Genomic DNA, 18,831 nt, shown 5'->3' on the forward strand with positions numbered 1-18,831 from the left:
CCAATACGCAGCCAGTGCTGTTCCATTATTCAGCGCTGTTGCCAAACCAACTGCTAGCGGAAGGAAAACACAGAGAATTCGTTGTGTCCAATACTCAACTTTATATATATAATGCATGCACGTGATATTTGAGTAAAATGAAATATATAGTGAAGAATTCTACACAGGATTATATCATATCACTGCAGCATATAGGAGATGAGAAACTCGTACCTGAAAGAAGTTTGAAGGTATTTATTATAGAGGAACTGCAAGGTCATCATCATAACTCTAGTTTTTGTTTTCTGGCATGTTTCCCAGGAGATTTGAATAAAGGGTTCACAGATTTCTGTGGTAGATATTTTACCCTGTTTTATAATAAGCAACACAGTATGCACACATACACCACACGCTTTAGCCGTAAGTTCTCGACTATGAGGAAACACTGTTTCAGCAGGCACTTCTTCCGACGCCAATTCCTTGAAGTAAGGAATAATAACTTTAAAACTAAGAAAGATTTCTGTCTTGTGAACGTAATATTTTACCTTTGGTGCTTGTACTACTAGTACTACGTAGGTTTCGAGAGCGGCATTATTAATTTGACTTGATTTGCTTTATTTTACTTCGCTTTTCTGTCAGTTTTGGCTCATTGCGAAGATGGAAATGAGTAATGATATAATGAAATTGATTAATGGACATTCATAAACATCCATGTCCAGGCTGGGACCTCTGGCGTCGTGGCGTGATATGCAAACCACTCCACCATGGGAGCCGGCGCGATATTATTAAATAACACTCACGGAACGCACACTATTGCACAACTATCGAACATGAGGGCTGTAATGCACAACGCGCTACGACGCCAGGGGTTCCAGGTTCGAATCACGGCCTGGGCATAAGTGTTTGTAAGTGTCCCTCCATCAATTTCATCATATCATCACCCATCCTCATCTTCGCGATTAGTCACAAGTGGCAGGAAAGCGAAGTAAAATAATCAATCAATATATAAGGGCTGTATTGAATCGTCTCACAACTGTTCTTCGGGGAGTACGAGTAAAATTATTTTACGCCGCCCTTGTTACGAAAACGAGGAACTCAAACTGACTTAAGTGATTCGTATTATTCGTGAACGCCCACGACAATGAAAGGTCATTGTGCATATTCAGCCGAATTTAACACCCATAGCTTTACCAAAACACAACAACTCAGCGGGGTCAACACGGTGGCAACGAAAAAACAGACGGAAGGAAAATCAAGGGTTATTTATTATGTGTGTGTTGAGACGTGCTGTTTCCCGTGGTTCTTCAAGAAACGATAACTCCGGCTGTAGGCGACGGAAATTCATGGGACTTGGACAGTCAGGTTCAAAATGGCGTACCCCATCTTATGATGAACCTTAAAGTGGCGAGTTTTATAAAAACGTCTTGCGCGCTATAAAAATACAGAACATGGCGTTTAACTTGTGCGCTGCAGTTTCCTAACTATACAACGTTGTACTCCTGCCATTGGCTGGTCGCCAAGGACACGCTCTCCGTAGCTCCGTCCGATACCGCTTCTAAAACCGTGCGTCGTTTAGACAGATGGCAGAAGTTTGCGTTGTTGCCACTTCGAACCACAACCCCGTGTGTTTGGAGGTTTAAGGGAATGAAAGATCTCGTTGTGGAGTTGGTCTTTGTAATCTATGTTGTACAAACTGACAGTATTTGCTTGAAAGGTCAGGGGTGACACAAAAGTGCCCCGGAGAGATGTCGGTCTGACGCTTGAACTAGGCAACGCATCCCGGTTGACGTTTCCACGAAGGGCGCGGGAACCAGCGACTTTTGTCCCGCTGTCGCTTTGCTTTTCCATATGTGGCAACAGCGCAATTCTGCCCAGTTGCCTAGTTTCATGTCCATGTGTTTAGTTCAAATTTTGTGATATAATTTGAACACTTTTACCAGATCTGCTACAGACACGCATGAAACATTAATCGAAAACACCCATTTATCTTTCACCAACAAAGAAATTCTTTAATTTTTGTTTAATTATTATATTATTTAATGTATAATTAACGATTCAATACTTTTCACTATTACAGACGGACTTCCTGAGTTCGGCATCCCTGCCTACGACCCTTTATTCATCGAGAAGATATCTGTGCAACAGGGCAGCGGTCCAGCCTCCCTCAACTTGGAATGGTCCAAAGTGAACTTCTACGGATTAACCAACTCTACCCTATCCTTCGCCAACTTCATCGAGTATGTATAATTTTAGATATACGAGGGTCGTTCATTATATGTTTTCTTATGCTACAAAATTTCTATTTCGTAATATACGCGGAAGCCTCCCTGATGGTGTAATGGTCACGTCATCTCCTTGTAATCAAGGGGTCTCGAGTTTGATACCCAGTGGGTTTACATATTTGTTCAGACCCTACTTTAAACTGCAGGTCCAGTCCGGACTAGCCTTTCTGCGGGTAAAGTGGGCTTAAAAACGCACCTTAACTCGTACACATGAAAATTATATACTGTCTCTATAGTTACATTCGTCGCGCCCATTTCACAACTTAATGCGGTCGCGGTGGGTCACTGTGACCAGCAATTATAAACTTTTATATTTTTAACATCTAAATATTTTTCTTTGTTTTGTTCTTCGGATATTAGTTTTAACCTATTTGACAAATTAATAAATATATATATATATATATATATATATATATATATATAAATTTATGTTTCGTGAATTTTTTATTTCTAATGTTATTTGGAATTACATATTGAATAAATGCAACATTTCTGTGATTGTCTCAAGTAATCACTAGAGAGCTTTAAAAAAAAAAAAGAATTACAATTTTTTGAATAGTAATACAATAAGTAAAGATGTACAGTACATTTTCATGTGAAATACCTTAAACTTTGTTTCTTTCCAAACAGTCATCACAGCTGATTTTTCCATGTTTCCCGCAGATTGGCAACTGACAAAGCGGGCAGCATGGAAAGTCTTATTGCCAGTTCTCGGACATTTTCCACATCTTTTTCTTTTACTTGAAGTTCCAGACGAGACATTATCTCTGTTTTCTTCTTCCCTGCCAACGTCACTTCCAATATCGCTCTCGTCACTCTGACTCTTGGCCTTCTTCGTCTTCTGACACCACTTCGTTCAGCAAACTACGAATTCGATCTATAGCTTTTGGAGCCATCACACCGAAATTCAAACAATGCACGATGCAACAATGCCACGCTACTGCAACAAACTGAGCATTGACTATTTGCGCAAACGTTAACGGTCGCTGCGGGTCACTGTGACCCGCACACACCCTTTCTTGCCGACACCTGAACGCAAACTAAAGATCGTCTGCAGGTGGGTAAAGGACAACAGAAGGTAGGAAGCTACTACAAGCACCAATCGCTTATTGCGGACCCTAACGGAATTGTAAAGAAAGAAACTTGAAAGAAAACCTCTCCTGGGTTAACTAGTTTTACACATAGCTTCCACCAACGTTGAGATATTTGTCCCAACGCTGCACTATCAAACCTCAAAACCCAGAACTCACATTTGCGATGGTTTCAAACGTAGTGGTAGTGGAGGGACACCCGGATGAAGTATCGTCAAAAATGTCCACTCTGTTTTCAGCGAACATATTGCACCACCTTCTTAACATTTGCGCAGACATTACGGGCTCACTATACACAGCAACGAGTGTCTTGTGCATGTCACTGGTCGTGCAGTTATTTAGCCACTCGCACTCGGACGCAGCACCAACTTCTTCCTTACGTCACCAATCCACGTGACGTACCCCTACACTCTGTAACGAGAATCTGTGGAGAAATGCCGCGCATAACGGTAGAAAAGGAGAAAAAGCGAGTAGGCGGAGCAAAGCAGTGCACGCTGCTGCAAACGGCTGGTAGCTGAAGCCACTTTTTTTCCCTTCATGCATTAACTTCACCCCTCGCGCTTTCAAAGGTCGATCCCTCTCGAGAGAACGAGTGTAAAGGTCCGTTTCTTTTACCAGGATGCCCTTGATTCTTGCGTGACAGCGCCTGAGCGTCCGCATCTACCGGGAAAATAAGGACTGTTCTTACAGAGGATAATTATATGGTGCTAATAAACATGTGAATATCATGACTTCAATATTTATGTAATGAATTTTAAAGGATAGGGAAACTTCTATATTGAACGACCTACGTATGCAGACAAACCCACATTAAAATAATAATAATAGTATGGGGTCATTGTTCACCTAAGAGGCAGTTTCAGAAACCAAACTTTAATCATTGTAAAAAAATAGGTTAGCATCAATCAAATTTATGACCAGTAAACGAATTGGTGCAAGCATTTAACCGTTGTAAATGTTGTTACACTATATTGCACGTTAGTTTAAACATTTAAACATTTTAACATTTATAATAGTAATAAAATATTGGGGTTCAATTTTGGAGATTTTTTAGTGAACTTTGTGCCATTTCAAATAATAAACGTTCCCGTACCATTAAATAATACTATTATTATTATTATTATGTCATTATTTTTATGTTACTCTTCCGCTTTTTTTTTTTCAGGGATGAGATCGAAGGAACAAGAAAACTAATATTCTGGCTGCAAACGCCGGTCTTGAGGCTTGAAGCGAATTACAAGATGGAAGGAAGAGTCCTTATATTGCCTGTCAAGGGAGAAGGAGAATGCACCAACATTTTGTGTAAGTGGAGTTCTGTCTTCTTTTTCCACGTCATCAACCACGTACAAAGTGAATACTGTGGAAATGTCGCTTCAACTATTCGCAAGAAAAATAAACATTTGTAAAACATAAGTCTCTTTTCAGTAAAACTGGAGTTTTGAAAAAGAAAAGAATACTGAACAAGGAATTTTCAAGATAGGAATATGAGTTAAAGTATGAAGAATAAACGTGAATACGATTACCAGTTAGGAGAGACATACGTATGAATGACACTGAATTATTGGAGATGGATAAATTCATAATATAATATACTAACTAACTCTCTGAGCTGTATTGTCGCATCTATACATTTGTATAAGCCTTTGTATAAGCTACCTGTACATACCCTTGATAACGTTAATCTAATCTTTACTGTCCTTGTCAGTTTTTCAAATTTCAATTCTTTATTCCCTGAGCGAGTTTCCCTGAGGCTGTTCTGGTACCTATCCCAGTAGTAGAATACATTCCTGCTTGTGGTTACAATATTAACAGTACAATGCACAAGTATTGCTCGGCAATATGTCCATTGTTATTTTAATTATTTTTTTCTCTAGCATTCTATGTGTTTTAAGTAAAATATGCTTATGTATGCTGGTGCAGAAATTGACTGCAGCTTGTTTATTGATTTGTTTCAATTCCTGATGCTCACATTGGTTAAAATAACATGCATGAACATATGATGGACAATTTGCTTGGTAGTACTTATGCATCTCACTGTACAATATAAAATGTACGATTTTGCTACAAACTATTATAGTATCTATCAAATAATTGCAATAGTTATTATATAAACAAAAATCATAAAAACAAAAGCATCATAATGTGGCTGGTGCCAGCATACAAGTGCTTGAATAAAGTCTTTCTCTGCCAGAAGTAACGCCCCAGCATAGCCCTTGCACCTTAGTTTTGTGTACATTAACGATAAAATATCTAAGTTTCTATCATCATCTTTATTAAACAACGAACATTAGTGTAAATGTATGTTGTGTATACTTACTGCTAAATATTATGTTTGCTACTTTGTCGTTAGATTTGAAAAGTTTTAGAAATCATGTAACTTCAACATTTATATACGTTTCCTGCTAGCGGAAGCTCACATATATGCTGTGATGGAAGAAGAGCCTTTGATGAAGAACGGTGAGAGATACATGAAGATAAAAAATGTAGAAGTGGACTTCGATGGACAGAAGGCAACCTTCGATTATAGAAATCTGTTTGCTAACGACAGAAGATTAGGTAACTTTTTTTTGTTTCTTTTTACTAATTTTACTGTGCAATTTTAATTTATTATTCAGGTTCTTTTAATTCCCTAAAACAGCAAATGAATACTTATATCTTTCTTACAAACTATCATACTAAGAGAAACTGCATTCATTGTTAATTCGCCATACGTCATCAACCGTTCCTAACCAGGACTTTTAACATGGCCAATCGGCTTCTCAGATAGTAACCCAAAGAGTGTATATACGCTCTTTGTAGTAACCTAAGGCAGATGAATTGAATCTCTAATTAATTAAGGTTTAGATCAACCCCGACCGCGGTGGCTCAGTCGGTAACGCGTCTGACTACCATGCTCAAGGTCCCGGTTCAAATCCGGGAACTTTTCTAACGTTGGAAGCGGCCCCGGTGCCCACCCAGCGTCGAATAACATGGGTACCTGGGGGAAACCCTGGGGGGTAAAGGCGGTCAGGGGCGTGATGCTGATCACATCACCCCCACTCATGACCGGATCAAGAAAGTGTGGGGCGTTACCCCCACACCCGCTATACGCCTTCATGGCGTGGTGCTAAGCACTTTACCTTTTTTTACCGGTCGGTAGCTAAGGAGTGCTTCAATTGTTTTTTTCCTTGCTCGTGACGTATAGTGGGAACCAATCTTCAAATCTCACATATGAGAAGTGTGTAATGCTCTGCTTAAATGAAGATTCATGAATGAAAAAGTTCGTTCTGTGTTCATTGTTCGTAACGAACATTGTAATCGAAGTTGAAATATGACAAATTTTCCTTCGCATGATTAATTTGTTTGATATTTGATACTGAAAATTGTGAATATTTTTAGTGTTGCATTTTATGGGAACGTGTATTTTACAGCATGTATGGATTAAGCAACCACAGACAGAAGAAAAATTCACAATGCCTGATATGTTGTGGACTCTACTTCATACAAATCCACACTTTTGTTGTTTCTAACACCAGACAATTATCTTATACGAAATGTAGGATCACACTTTTGCGTTGAAGCATGCATTTCTACATGTATGTGAACCTATAAACAAGATGTGAAAGAAAAGTGTTGCAATATGCATCCAGTATGCAACATTCTTTTTCGTACACACGGATTTTCAAAGAAAATGCTTTAATATCTGAAAGGAAATACACTCTATTGAAATTGTTTCTTTACAATTCAATAACTAATATCATTAGGAACATAAAATCTTACCCAAATTCTGTATAACCAATGACAATAATAAAGTAAATGAAACTGAAAGAGAAACATGACATTTTTTGTACAACTTTTCTATTCGTACACTTAATAATATAAAAGAAAAAAAAGTATATTCAGAGCAAATTGACTGACAGTTATAATACTTTGATGCGTATCCTTTGGCTTTAATTACTGCTTGACACCTGTTCTTCATAGAATTAACCAGTTTCCGACATGTTTCAGAGCTTATTTTATTCCACTCGGCTTGCACAACAGTTTTCAATTCTTGTTTCGACTTGACGCCTGCTTTATGGACTCGTCTCTTTAAAATTTCCCATAAATGCTCAATGGGATTTAAGTCTGGACTTTGAGCTGGTGTTTGTAGTAGTTTGGGCACATTAGATGTTAGCCAATTCATGTTAACTCGCGCCTTATGCTTACTGTCATTATCTTGTTGGAATCTGTAGATAGGCGGCATGTCCATTTTTTGGGCACTCTGCTTTACATTGTTCTTCAATAGGTCCAAATAGACATATGCATCCATGATACCATCATTAAACTGGATGGTACCAACACCTTTGGACGACATACAGCCCCAAATCATTAATGACCCACCACCGTGTTTAACTGTTGGAACTGTGTTAATGTGATCATTGTCTTTATTTGATTTTCTCCAGACCCTATTTATCCCATCTGACCCGTATATATTAATCTTGGACTCGTCTGACCATATGACACTATCCCAAAATTCCTGGTCCTTGTGGATGTGCTCTTTCGCTAATGAAAGTCTATTCCTGCGATTCTCCTTATTTACATACGGTCTCTTTCGTGGTATTCTGCCATGATATCCATGCTTCTACAAGGCACGTCGGACAGTTTGATCGGACATCATCTTGCCAGCAACATTTTCTACTAACGGTCGTAACTGAGGAACACTTAGTCGGGGGTTTTCTTGCACTCTTTTTAAAATAAAGCGTTCGTCACGTTTATTCAACCGTCTCTCTTTTGGTTTTCTCGGCACATTTTGTGTTGAACCTTCCTCTCTAAATTTGTTTACTATGTATTGAACTGTGGAGTTTGATTTATTGACTGTTTGTCCAATTTTTCTTAACGAATAACCTCTAAGAGCCAAATTTATAATAACATCCTTCAGATCGGAACTAAGTTCCTTCACCTTGCCTATTTCGAACACGCTGATAGATAGACGATAGGCCTTCAACAATACCTACGCCAGCATACCGCTTGACGGGGAGCGCGCCTGCATGTTCAAACTTGTTACGAAGTTGCAAAATGCACGAAACCGCCCGAATAGCGGTGGCGCTGTATGCGAGGAAGATTGAAACACTTGCCTGTACGAATAACAATGTTGCATGAAACAGCGTGTTTTTCTCTTTTCACACAAATTATATGCTCTGTTTATACACTTTGAACATACATTTTTATTGACATTTGTTGGTGAAACCTTCATTAACATTAATTTCCAGGTACATATGAAAATGATTATATTTACTAGTAAATATGACATTTTTTCCTCGGAAATTCTATGTGTACGAATAACAATGTTACGTACTGTATATAAAGAACAACGAACACACATACTCGAAACAACTGTGAGGAACAGACAAATAGAAAATAGTTTATGCACATACCTAATGCTAATATAAAGTAGTAATATTTTTACCAGGCCTGCTACATTTTTACAGATTCAGAATGGAATTAATGTTGCTGTATTATAAATATACTGACAAATGGATTATTATAGCGTGAATGACAGACATTCAAAGTAATTTGAAAAATAAAAGTGTTCCTCTTTTGGGTCGGGTGATTGTGTTATTCCCTGTCTAATCTGTTACTCAAATCTTTGAAAATTTATATTTTGTAACATTAGATTTCAATGTATTCTTAGCTCTTGAAGATGGAAATGTTAGTTAATTAATAATTTATGGCTTGTACGAAACGAAATTTCTTATTTAGGTATAATATTATTTGTTCATCTATTACATTGAAGCAGTTGTGCATTCAAGAGGTATTAAAACTATCCTGACATTTATTATTGGGCGTGACTTGCTCGGAAACTAATATACAGTAGTTGATTTGAAGACGTTAATCCAAATGGATGTATTTTATTCGAATGAAAAGTTTCGGTGGCTTAGATATATTATGACTTTGAATCAAGGTGTTCTGAATTCGATTCAGAGGTTCATATCCTAATTTAAACTTTAGGTTGAATATCGAATAAAAATACGAACTTAAAACGGGAAGAAGGTTATTCAAAATTACGTACAGCTGGGAAGTTAATAGATTTATCTAAAATTTATTTCATACACTATGATCTTGTTAATAAGTTGCGAATAGACTCATCATACATAACACAAAGAAAACACTTCAATTACTGATAATTTTTTTTCCAGATATTTCTATGATCCTACACAGAATACATTATTTCTGACTTGGAATAAAGGAAACGCCAATTGTGAATGTCGACATGAACGACATGTGCCATTAAGGTTTGGCTGTGCGTTTGGCCCCCGCCAACAAAGCAGTCTTTGAAATTTCTTTACTTTCGAAGACCTAAAAAATTCGGTAAAAAAAATAAATCTACTTAGAATTCCTTATAGAACATTCAGGCGAATCTTTGTGTGGTTTGATTTCCCTGGTGTCTAGAGGCCACGAAACTATTGCAAATATCTAGACAACAACAAAAGTAAACCACACGAGAGACTCACGTGAATACTCTGGAAGGAATTCCAAGCAAATATAATTTCTCAGATTTTCGGATATCATAGCGCTTTATAAAAGTAAAGGAAACTTCGAAAAGGGCTTTGTTGGCGTCAGCAAATGGTTCAGCTTAGTCTTAAGTACTTCTCTAAATAATCACCCAATTTTCCCATAACTTAGTTATGAACTTTGTCAAAAGGTGTCCGAAAGAAAAAAAACTATACTTACACCTATATAGGCCTATGGAGATTTTGTTGGAATTGGAGAATGTGAGGAGATGAGACTAATCTCGTTTTTAACTTAGTCCCGTCTCGAATTTTGAGAGGAGTTGCGTTTTTAAAACTTGAGACCACAATGAGTCCAAACATTTCGACACTTTTTTGAGACGAGATCGACGAGAGCCACTCTCTCTTTCTCTCTCTCTAAGAAAATCTAAGGATTGTTAATTCAAATAATTAATATCCCTAATTCGTAGATACGTGAAGTCAATACTGTTCACATTTCCTGTATAAATACACGTTTACGGACATAACGGAAGAGAAAGCGTTAGGTATGCAAGTCTTATTTAGAGAAGGTGTTTATTGGCCCAGCATTAGATTTTAAAATCATCTTAAGCGCTAGAACCTTTATATTCCGCCATTGGTGTACGCAGAGGGGAAATTTTGAGAAAATCAAAATTGTTACGTGAAAGCAATAAATAATTCAGACAAATGAAAGTGATAAATGCAAGCTCCTCTTAAAATGACACCAGATAACCATTCTTGTCTTTGAATAACTCTTAAAATGAAACCCTGTTCCCTAAAATCCCTCCTTTATAATTCCAACCCCTCGAAAAAATCCTAGTAGATTCCGGATGTAGTCTTCTGCATTGAAATATAAACCACACACATTTTGTATGTTTCACGACATAAAGATGTCGTATATTGACATCTTTACGCTTGCACGCACGAATCCTTTGGTCACAAAGCGACAAATCCTTTGGAAAATAGCCTGTCCCCGTGGCAGAGTGGTTAGCAAATCTTCTCAAATTAGCCAAAAGTGGCATAAAAAGCGAAGTAAAATAATCAATCAATCAAACAAACCTTTGGAAAATAATTGTAAGAAATGTTTGTATCTTTGAACATACGACTGTCAGCAACAGCAGAAGCTAGTAGTATTATAACTTGACCATTTGCATATTAACAAAACAGCTTAGTGTATTTATAAGCACAATACAAATTTTCCCATGTGTAAAAACTGGTTATGAATTGTTGATATGGAATACTACTTGAATGCTGAAAAAGTCACATCAAATTTCATAATGTAATCTGGCTACAGGTAAATCACAATTTTCAAAGTCTTATATATTCGGAGAAAACAATTAAGCACTCTTTTATGATACAACAGAAATAAGTAAAAACATCAGTACTATATTTTTCCGCAGTTGAAAAATTGAGTTCTAAGGCCATTCCTTTTTAGAAATGAGGTATTAATTTCACAATTACGTAATATTATATACTTTTTCACGATTCCATAACTAATCATGTTACAAATTATCACGTAATTATTTCCACCAGTTTTCACTAAAATATACATATATTTAATTTTTTTCGAGTTATGTGAATCATACAATGGTTCATGTCAATATCATGTTACGCGATACAATTAAAGTGACGGAGATAATCAGAATGAGCGAAATACAAATATGAAAAGAAAAGGTTTCCGCTATCGATACCACTGGGCTAATTTGCCACAACAAGACATGTGTGTAATGAATGATACATATATTTTCTATTGTTTTTAGGTTTGAACTAGAAATCGAAAAACACTGATTTAACAACTTACAATTGATTTCAATTACGAAACTTGCCTTTGCACGTTATTTTGTTTAATGTGTGATACTAATTGTGTAAAACTATTGCTCAAAACATTAATTCAGAACATCTATAATGCTGAAGCGTGGCCTCGGATTGCATATTAGATAGGTTGCATATCTATCTGAAAATAAGCTATTTCAACCCGCTTAAAGTGAAAACCTCTAAAGATTTTTAGTAATTACGAACCATAAATGAACTGTCACATCAAGATATAAGCATTTCTGTGCTCCATTTCAAGTTTTCACTTTGTGCTCTTTTTCGATATGTGAATAATGCAACACTTCTACATGTACTTTCGGGGGTTAGATTCACTGGATCCCACGATTCGTCATCAGATCGCATGCATTTTGAGTAAACAAGCTTACGCCCCAACCATATATAATTCTAATAACTTTGGTTTAGATCACATATGTTGGGTTAGTTTCTTTGTGATTGTTCTCTGTTACGTTTCATGAATTCACTCAAAATTGTGATAAGTAAATTAAAAGACAGAAAATTTTTAAAACGTCATATAAATACTGCATATTTATTTCCATGATAGTACTGAGCATTTACGAACAAATGATTTCGTTAACCGTTCAATTTTTTTAGCTCATGAAATAAAATTTATACTTGGGAATGTGACAATTCTGTAATTATTTCTGTTGCGGCATTTTAAACGTAAATTCTCATAAGTATTTAATCTATATTTGAAAATATATTATTATTAAAAATATTAATCTATATTTGAAAATATATTATTGAAAGGTGTTTGTTCGTCTTAAATGATTACTACGCTTATCAATTAAGAATTTTAATTTTATAATTATTTATTCTTCTTGAATCTAGTTTGCACATTTTTGACTCTGTGCAAATGGACGTCACGAGAATTTTTTTCTAGGGGATATGAGGCGGTTGATATACAATCAAGTTATTATTATTACTGAAAAATGTAAAAACTATAATAATTATTAAAAACTAAAAAGTAACTTTAAACAATTTTGGTGTCAAATGTTCTATTTTAACTTTGGAGAGACATCACGTTATATTCATTGGGTTAATTGCTTTTCTTCATTTGTTACACTTCACACTGATGAAATGTGCTGACATGATATTTTGTTATTAACTTTTATACACTTAGTTCACGCTTTAGAAGTCAGGGGAACATGTTTATCCTTAAATTTTCGCTCTGCGACCTCTCACATAAAAATCTCATTTCTGGAATTTGGAAAACTTATATAAACATTTATTTGGATTCACTGATTGTTTTTTTTATATTACGGGTACATCAGCACATAGGCTATTTCTGCCCGTTACACAATATGGGGATAAGTTGAGTACAGGACATTAACAAGAAAAGGAAATATGTTTGTTAAAAATTCCCTAAATCAATTGCTAAAATTAATAGTCATACACTACTAACAAGAACTTCAACCATACTGTCTCTGAGGATAAAATCTCCATACCGTAGTTAAAAGTTGAGGCTGTAAAGAGACACTTAGCACACATAAGGGCAAACACAGGACAACACGAACCCATACAGGATTATGCTGGCCGCAAGTCAGGAAACAGAGCCTCTTTGGCCTGCAAGAAGTTACCGGGGTGAAGTGGAGCTGACTTTTGGGTGCCTTCTCCAAAGGTCACCCCTTACACCCCATTTGTTCTTTGGAATAAATGGTAGAGAAAAACAGAAATAGCTTCTGACTTGGCTCGTGCATTTTGCACCCAATTCTTTGAGCTGACCCATTTTCAATTCTTTGTGCTGACCCATTTTCAATTCTTTGTGCTGACTCATTTTCAAATCTTTGAGCTGACCCATTTTCAATGTTTTGAGCTGGTCCATTTTCAATTCTGTGAGCTGACCCATTTTCAATTCTTTGAGATGACCCATTTTCAATTCTTTGAGCTGACCCATTTTCAATTCTTTGAGCTGACTCACTTTAAATTCTTTGAACCGACTCATTTTTTTGTTTTGGATATTCTGGTAGAATGCTAATTAATCTAGATTTACTGCTTTTTTTGTAATTTAACATTAATAATACGAATGTCCAGGGAAGGGTCTACCAATCGGTATGCGCGCCGACTACGTGGGTGCTCCGGGGCTCGAGCACCCACAAGATTTTTAGTTTGATAAAAACAAAATAAAATAAATAATTCTCACTTGCCATTATCAAAAAATAATAAGCAATTAGAACATTGAGATGGAAGTTAAAATTTCTAACCTCTAAAACATAATTGTTTCAAATGTGCAAAGGCAACAGACAAATATTTTTTGAAATAATTGATGTGGCTGTGGATTCGCTAAATCGTAGATTTCAAACAAAGGTTTTGGAACTTATTTCACAACTTGAAGCTTTTGCTATCGGTCAAATTGGTGCTGATTGAATTCTGCAGTTCTATGGGACAGACTTTGATAAAGACAAGCTAACATTGCACAGGGACATGTTTCTAGATGTGTGCAGAACGAACAAACAAAAAGTGGCCAACTTGTCAGACATTACAAATATTTTAAGTAGAGAAAACAGTGGTCCCATGCGTGAAATGCTCACAGAATTTGTGAAGTTTGTACGGGTGATTTTAACTATACCTGATACTTCTTGTACCTCTAATCGGTCATTTTCAGCACTTAGACGATTGAAAACGTTTTTGCGGTCAACAATGTATGACGAACTGTCATAAGGTATACTGGAAACTTAAGTTTCGTGTGTGTTTTGTTGAGGTAAAATAGCCCAACTCAGGTCCAAAGACGATGAACTCGTCTAGTGCAAAGAATTCACGATAGGTGGAATGCCTATGCAATATGAAAACTTTGTTGCTTAAATAGTTACGCGAAGAATCGCTAGATGGCTCTGACCGTTCTGCGCAGTTGAATTGTAAATTCCTTTGTTTGAGACCCGATTTTCTCGCGGTTTCCTTATGCACAAGGACATTTTGATGTGTCGGTCACTGCACGCATGGGCAATTCGCTGTTATGGCGCAAAATCATAAAACATACAGCGTTTTGGTCTAGATGCCTTTGGTTAATTATCAGCAAAAAGTTTATCTTATTGAGCATTACACTGGGTTCTTTAACGCATATACATATCTGTTATCGTGTGGTATTTAAATCATAAAAAATTGTTGTTTGGTAAAGACAAATGTGCTCTGCAAATATGACGAACAGTGATCGATAGGGGTGTGCAGCGGTGGAGAAGGACTTCCGGAAAAAAAACATGGAGTGAACAAAGCAATGTCACTACAGTGGAGGAAATCAGAATTGTTTCCGTGCTTTAGGGAGGAATCTTACATCTGCAGTTAGGACAAAACGGCAGTTAATAGCTTGAAGTGAAAGCACATCGCAAAAATAAGTGTTGGAAAGGAATGGAGCTCTCGGGAAGAGAGAGGTAAGAGTGGACTCGTGCGTACTGGACTCGTCGTTCCCGACACACCAGGTGAGGAAATTAATTATCTTAAGTGACTTTGAGAGAAAGAAAATTCTCGAAGATCGTGTTAACAACGTTTAAGCAAAGTTGTTTATGAGATAGCTATCTCGCGTGTGTTGAATTTTACGGGAAACGGTACTAGTACGCGTCACAGACCATGCGTTATCTACAAAATGGCCATCGACGCCATGTTTGATAAGGGCTCTGTGCACACGTAAAACGATTTATTTTCGTGCAAGAAACGCACAGCTCTAGTCAAAATATACTAGGAACATGTTCCAAAATTGGTTCAATGTCAAAATAAGAAGTAATTAGGACTTTTGTAATTCCTTTTATGGTATTAATGGTGCATGTTAAATGACTTTGATGGGTAAATTTTCGTTCATGTTTCGACAGTTCTTATTTTATGCCTCTTAACTTAATAAGGACAAATTGTCGATGCTTTCATACGCAGGTAATATGTGTTAAATTGAAAACAATAAACAAGTTTACTGTTTCTGGTGTTCATATTTACGTGCTAAAACATTTTCTTCCATTTGTACTTGATGTTTATGAAAATGTTTAACTGATTAATTCTTCTCTTTCAGAAGGGGGGAATTTCACATGTGTAATTTGGGTTAATGCTGTTGCTATGAAAAGGGGTTATTGTTAGTTGTAAATTATTTGAAATCCTATTTGAAATCCGAAGGTATAAAATTTTAATCTCCAGCGATCTGTACGCGTCACCAGCGTTACTAGGCAAAGTGTATCAAAATAAATAATTCAAACCAATGACATTTTCAACGTTTCAGGATCGTTGAGACTCAGTTATCGAGTCGTAGTTGTTGGGTTCAATCTAATAAATTTAATCTAATTGAATTTAGTCCGTCGCAAGATTATGAGACTCAAGTGCAGAGGGGCTGCGTTATTGAATTTTTTGTTGGGTTTCAAGCAGGTTAATCTTTAGTTGGTTAATTGCTGTTGTTAAAGCTAATATCAATAATGGCAACTGAGCAGGAACCGGTTACATTAGATTCCTTGTTCGCCTTTATTAAACAGAGTGAGGAAAGGAACAAGGAATGCACTGAGTCACTCAAATCAGAACTCAGAGACAGCAATCAGTTGCTCAAATCAGAACTTGCAGCTCATACAAGTAAGGTAGTGGGGAAACTGCAGTCTGATCTGGAGGGCACCAGTAAATGCATATTAGAGCTGCAGCAAGATGTTATAAAGACAAGTGAAGGTCTAAATGATCTCACGTTGTCGGTCTCTCAATATAGGGTAGAATGTATGAATAGGGCTGAAGGGTTGGAAGCAAAGTATGAAGCACTAGCAAAGAGGTTGGATTCAGAAGTACTGGGAATGCATGAGTCCTTGGATCAGATGAAAATTGAGAAGGCAAATGATATTAAGTCACTGGAAGGGCAAATTGTAGAGAAAGTGTTAGACAAGATAGGGAGTAGGGATAGGAATTTAGATCAAATATCATCGAGCTCACAAATTGGAAAAGTTGTCAATGAAAGTGAGTTAGCTGCGATGAAAAAGGAATGTTCTTCTTCATCTCAGACAGTAGGACAGACATTCTCTCAGAATGTAGATTCCGGAACTACTGTTCTTAACACGTTGCCTACGGAGGTCATGGTGACATTGAAATCTCTTGAAAGCTCCATGGATAGGTTCAGTAAAGTTCTGACCAACTGGGAACAAGATGGTTCTAGTATTACTCAACATCTTCGAATCAGTGGCGGCAAACAATTGAATGAAAAGGGTCTCAAGGGTTTGGGGTCTGGGTTCGAAAGGGTGGATTGTGTAGATAAAGCTACCTCAACGGACGACTCAGACGTCGTTACTGTTAAGCAGAATAGCAGGACTAAATCATTTCCTTGTCATGATGTGGTGAGCACCGAATCTACATCTGATGCTGAAAAACCATGGAAGGTCAATTCCACTTTCAGCAAGAAAAGCTACATTAAGACTAGGCACAAAAGAGCTAAAGTTTTGGGGTCTCTAGTAAAAGCCGAGAGTGAGGGGAAGGTGTTAGAAGTTGTCAAAGAACGGTCTGATCGTAACCAGAATCAGGACGCGGTTCGTACCAAAGTGTACAGCATAAAGCCTCAAGACTTGTTGAAATTTCCGAAATTCAATGGGTTGATCACCACGGTAACTCCATCTGAATTTTTGGAAAAGGTTGAGGAACTGTTAGAATTATATGGTATAGACCCGATGCAATACATAAAGTATGTTCCGAAATTATTAACGGATAGCGCGAAACTTTGGTTTTCGGAGCGGAAAGCTCACTTAGTCACTTACGAATTATTCAAAACTGAATTCATTAACCATTACGAGAGTTCCAGGTGGCGTAGCTCCTGTCTTGCAAAGGTATTGAACTCGCCCTATCAAAGGACCTCGGAGGAGAGTGTATTACAATTCTTCTCGAGGAACTTTAAGTTGTTACGTTCCATTCAACCTAAGGCGGAGGACTCTCATATCGTGGCTCAAATTGGCACGCTCTTGCCTTATAAGTTGAGGGAACACATCGTGATGCAGGATGTTTCGTCCTTCGCGGAGGCGATACACATAATAGAAAACTATGAATCTTTACAGGATGTAAATGTTAAACGAGACGCCGCTCCACTTCCTAAAGGCAAAGGGTTTAAGGGTGGGGTGAGCAAAGTCTCAGTCACATCTGAGGTCTCTGAAGAGAAACTTAGACCAGGGTCACGGGAAATGATCACTTCACCGACGAGCGTAAGGAAAGAGGCTTACGTAAGTCCAAATTCGAAGCGACGCTTACGAAATAGAAAAAATTCTACAGAAGATTCCTCGTTGGGAAACGAGATTCTACCCACATCGTAGGAGGTGATGTGGGTTTGACCTTCAATAATCCTCCCGTAAATAAAGACACTTCCGCATTACCTTATAACCATCCAAGGGGTAAAGGCTGGTTTAATACTCTTGATCCTTTATTGGAAGGGAAACAATTAATAGGTGACAGCATGTTTGTCAGACTTGCGCAAAGGTTTGGTAATTACCAACTTTGCATTGACGAGCGAGGTAATCGGAGAATAGGGTTATCTGTAAGTGGACAAACCACAGAACAGTTGTGTAATAGGCTTAGATTGAGCTCTAAATTAGCTGATTCTGTAGTCATAATGATAGGGACAAATGATATTCTGAACTTTCAGTCGGAGGAAACTATTAAACGCAACCTGCTGGAAACATTGGAACTTTTGTCGGAAAAAACAAAGGAAATTCATTGGTTAACCTTACCTCCATTAGCAAGAATAATGCGAAGTGTGAGTTCTAACGTATGGTTGAAATGGCGAGGAATTAACGAATACATTGTATCGTTCCATAACGGTAGAAACGTCAAGGTGCATGATATTTCGCCCATATTTTTTAACAGTCAAGGTGGATTACGCATTGATTTATATGAAGAGTATCTGGGTAATCCTTCGCGGGGAAGAACTGATCTCATTCATTGGAATAGGGAAGGAATGGTTCAGGTGTTGAATTTCCTGAGAAAAAAGGGCATTTTTACCATGGCGGGTCGTTGTAGTCCTGAACCTAGTTCTCAGATTGTAGTCGAGGCAGAGATACATGCTGTCGAAGAGACTTCCAATGGACCAATCAGGTCGGAAAACGGGAGAGGAGCTCTTACCAACGGGCAGGGGGTGAGGGTGAGGTAAAATTTCCTGCTATACAGTTTGTAAATATAAATGATACGTGGGAAGAGGAGAGTGATTTTCTTGATGCAATGAATTCAACAGTACCTGTTAAT

The 18,831-nt window shown here is 37.3% G+C and overlaps 1 protein-coding gene across 1 annotated transcript in view; it reads left to right on the plus strand.

Annotated features, from left to right (window-relative positions):
- The window catches only part of LOC145994033 (uncharacterized), a 49,984-nt gene that overhangs the window by 24,606 nt on the left and 6,547 nt on the right, over positions 1-18,831 (plus strand). Inside the window, exons 9-11 of the mRNA XM_083130115.1 lie at positions 2,057-2,216; positions 4,518-4,654; positions 5,759-5,908. Of these exons, the coding sequence (XP_082986241.1) occupies positions 2,057-2,216; positions 4,518-4,654; positions 5,759-5,908 (447 nt within the window). The remainder of the gene's footprint in view (positions 1-2,056; positions 2,217-4,517; positions 4,655-5,758; positions 5,909-18,831) is intronic.

Source organism: Lepisma saccharinum, chromosome 10 (genome assembly GCF_977018435.1).
Source record: "Lepisma saccharinum chromosome 10, izLepSacc3.1, whole genome shotgun sequence".
In the NCBI taxonomy this organism is placed as follows: Eukaryota; Metazoa; Arthropoda; class Insecta; order Zygentoma; family Lepismatidae; genus Lepisma; species Lepisma saccharinum.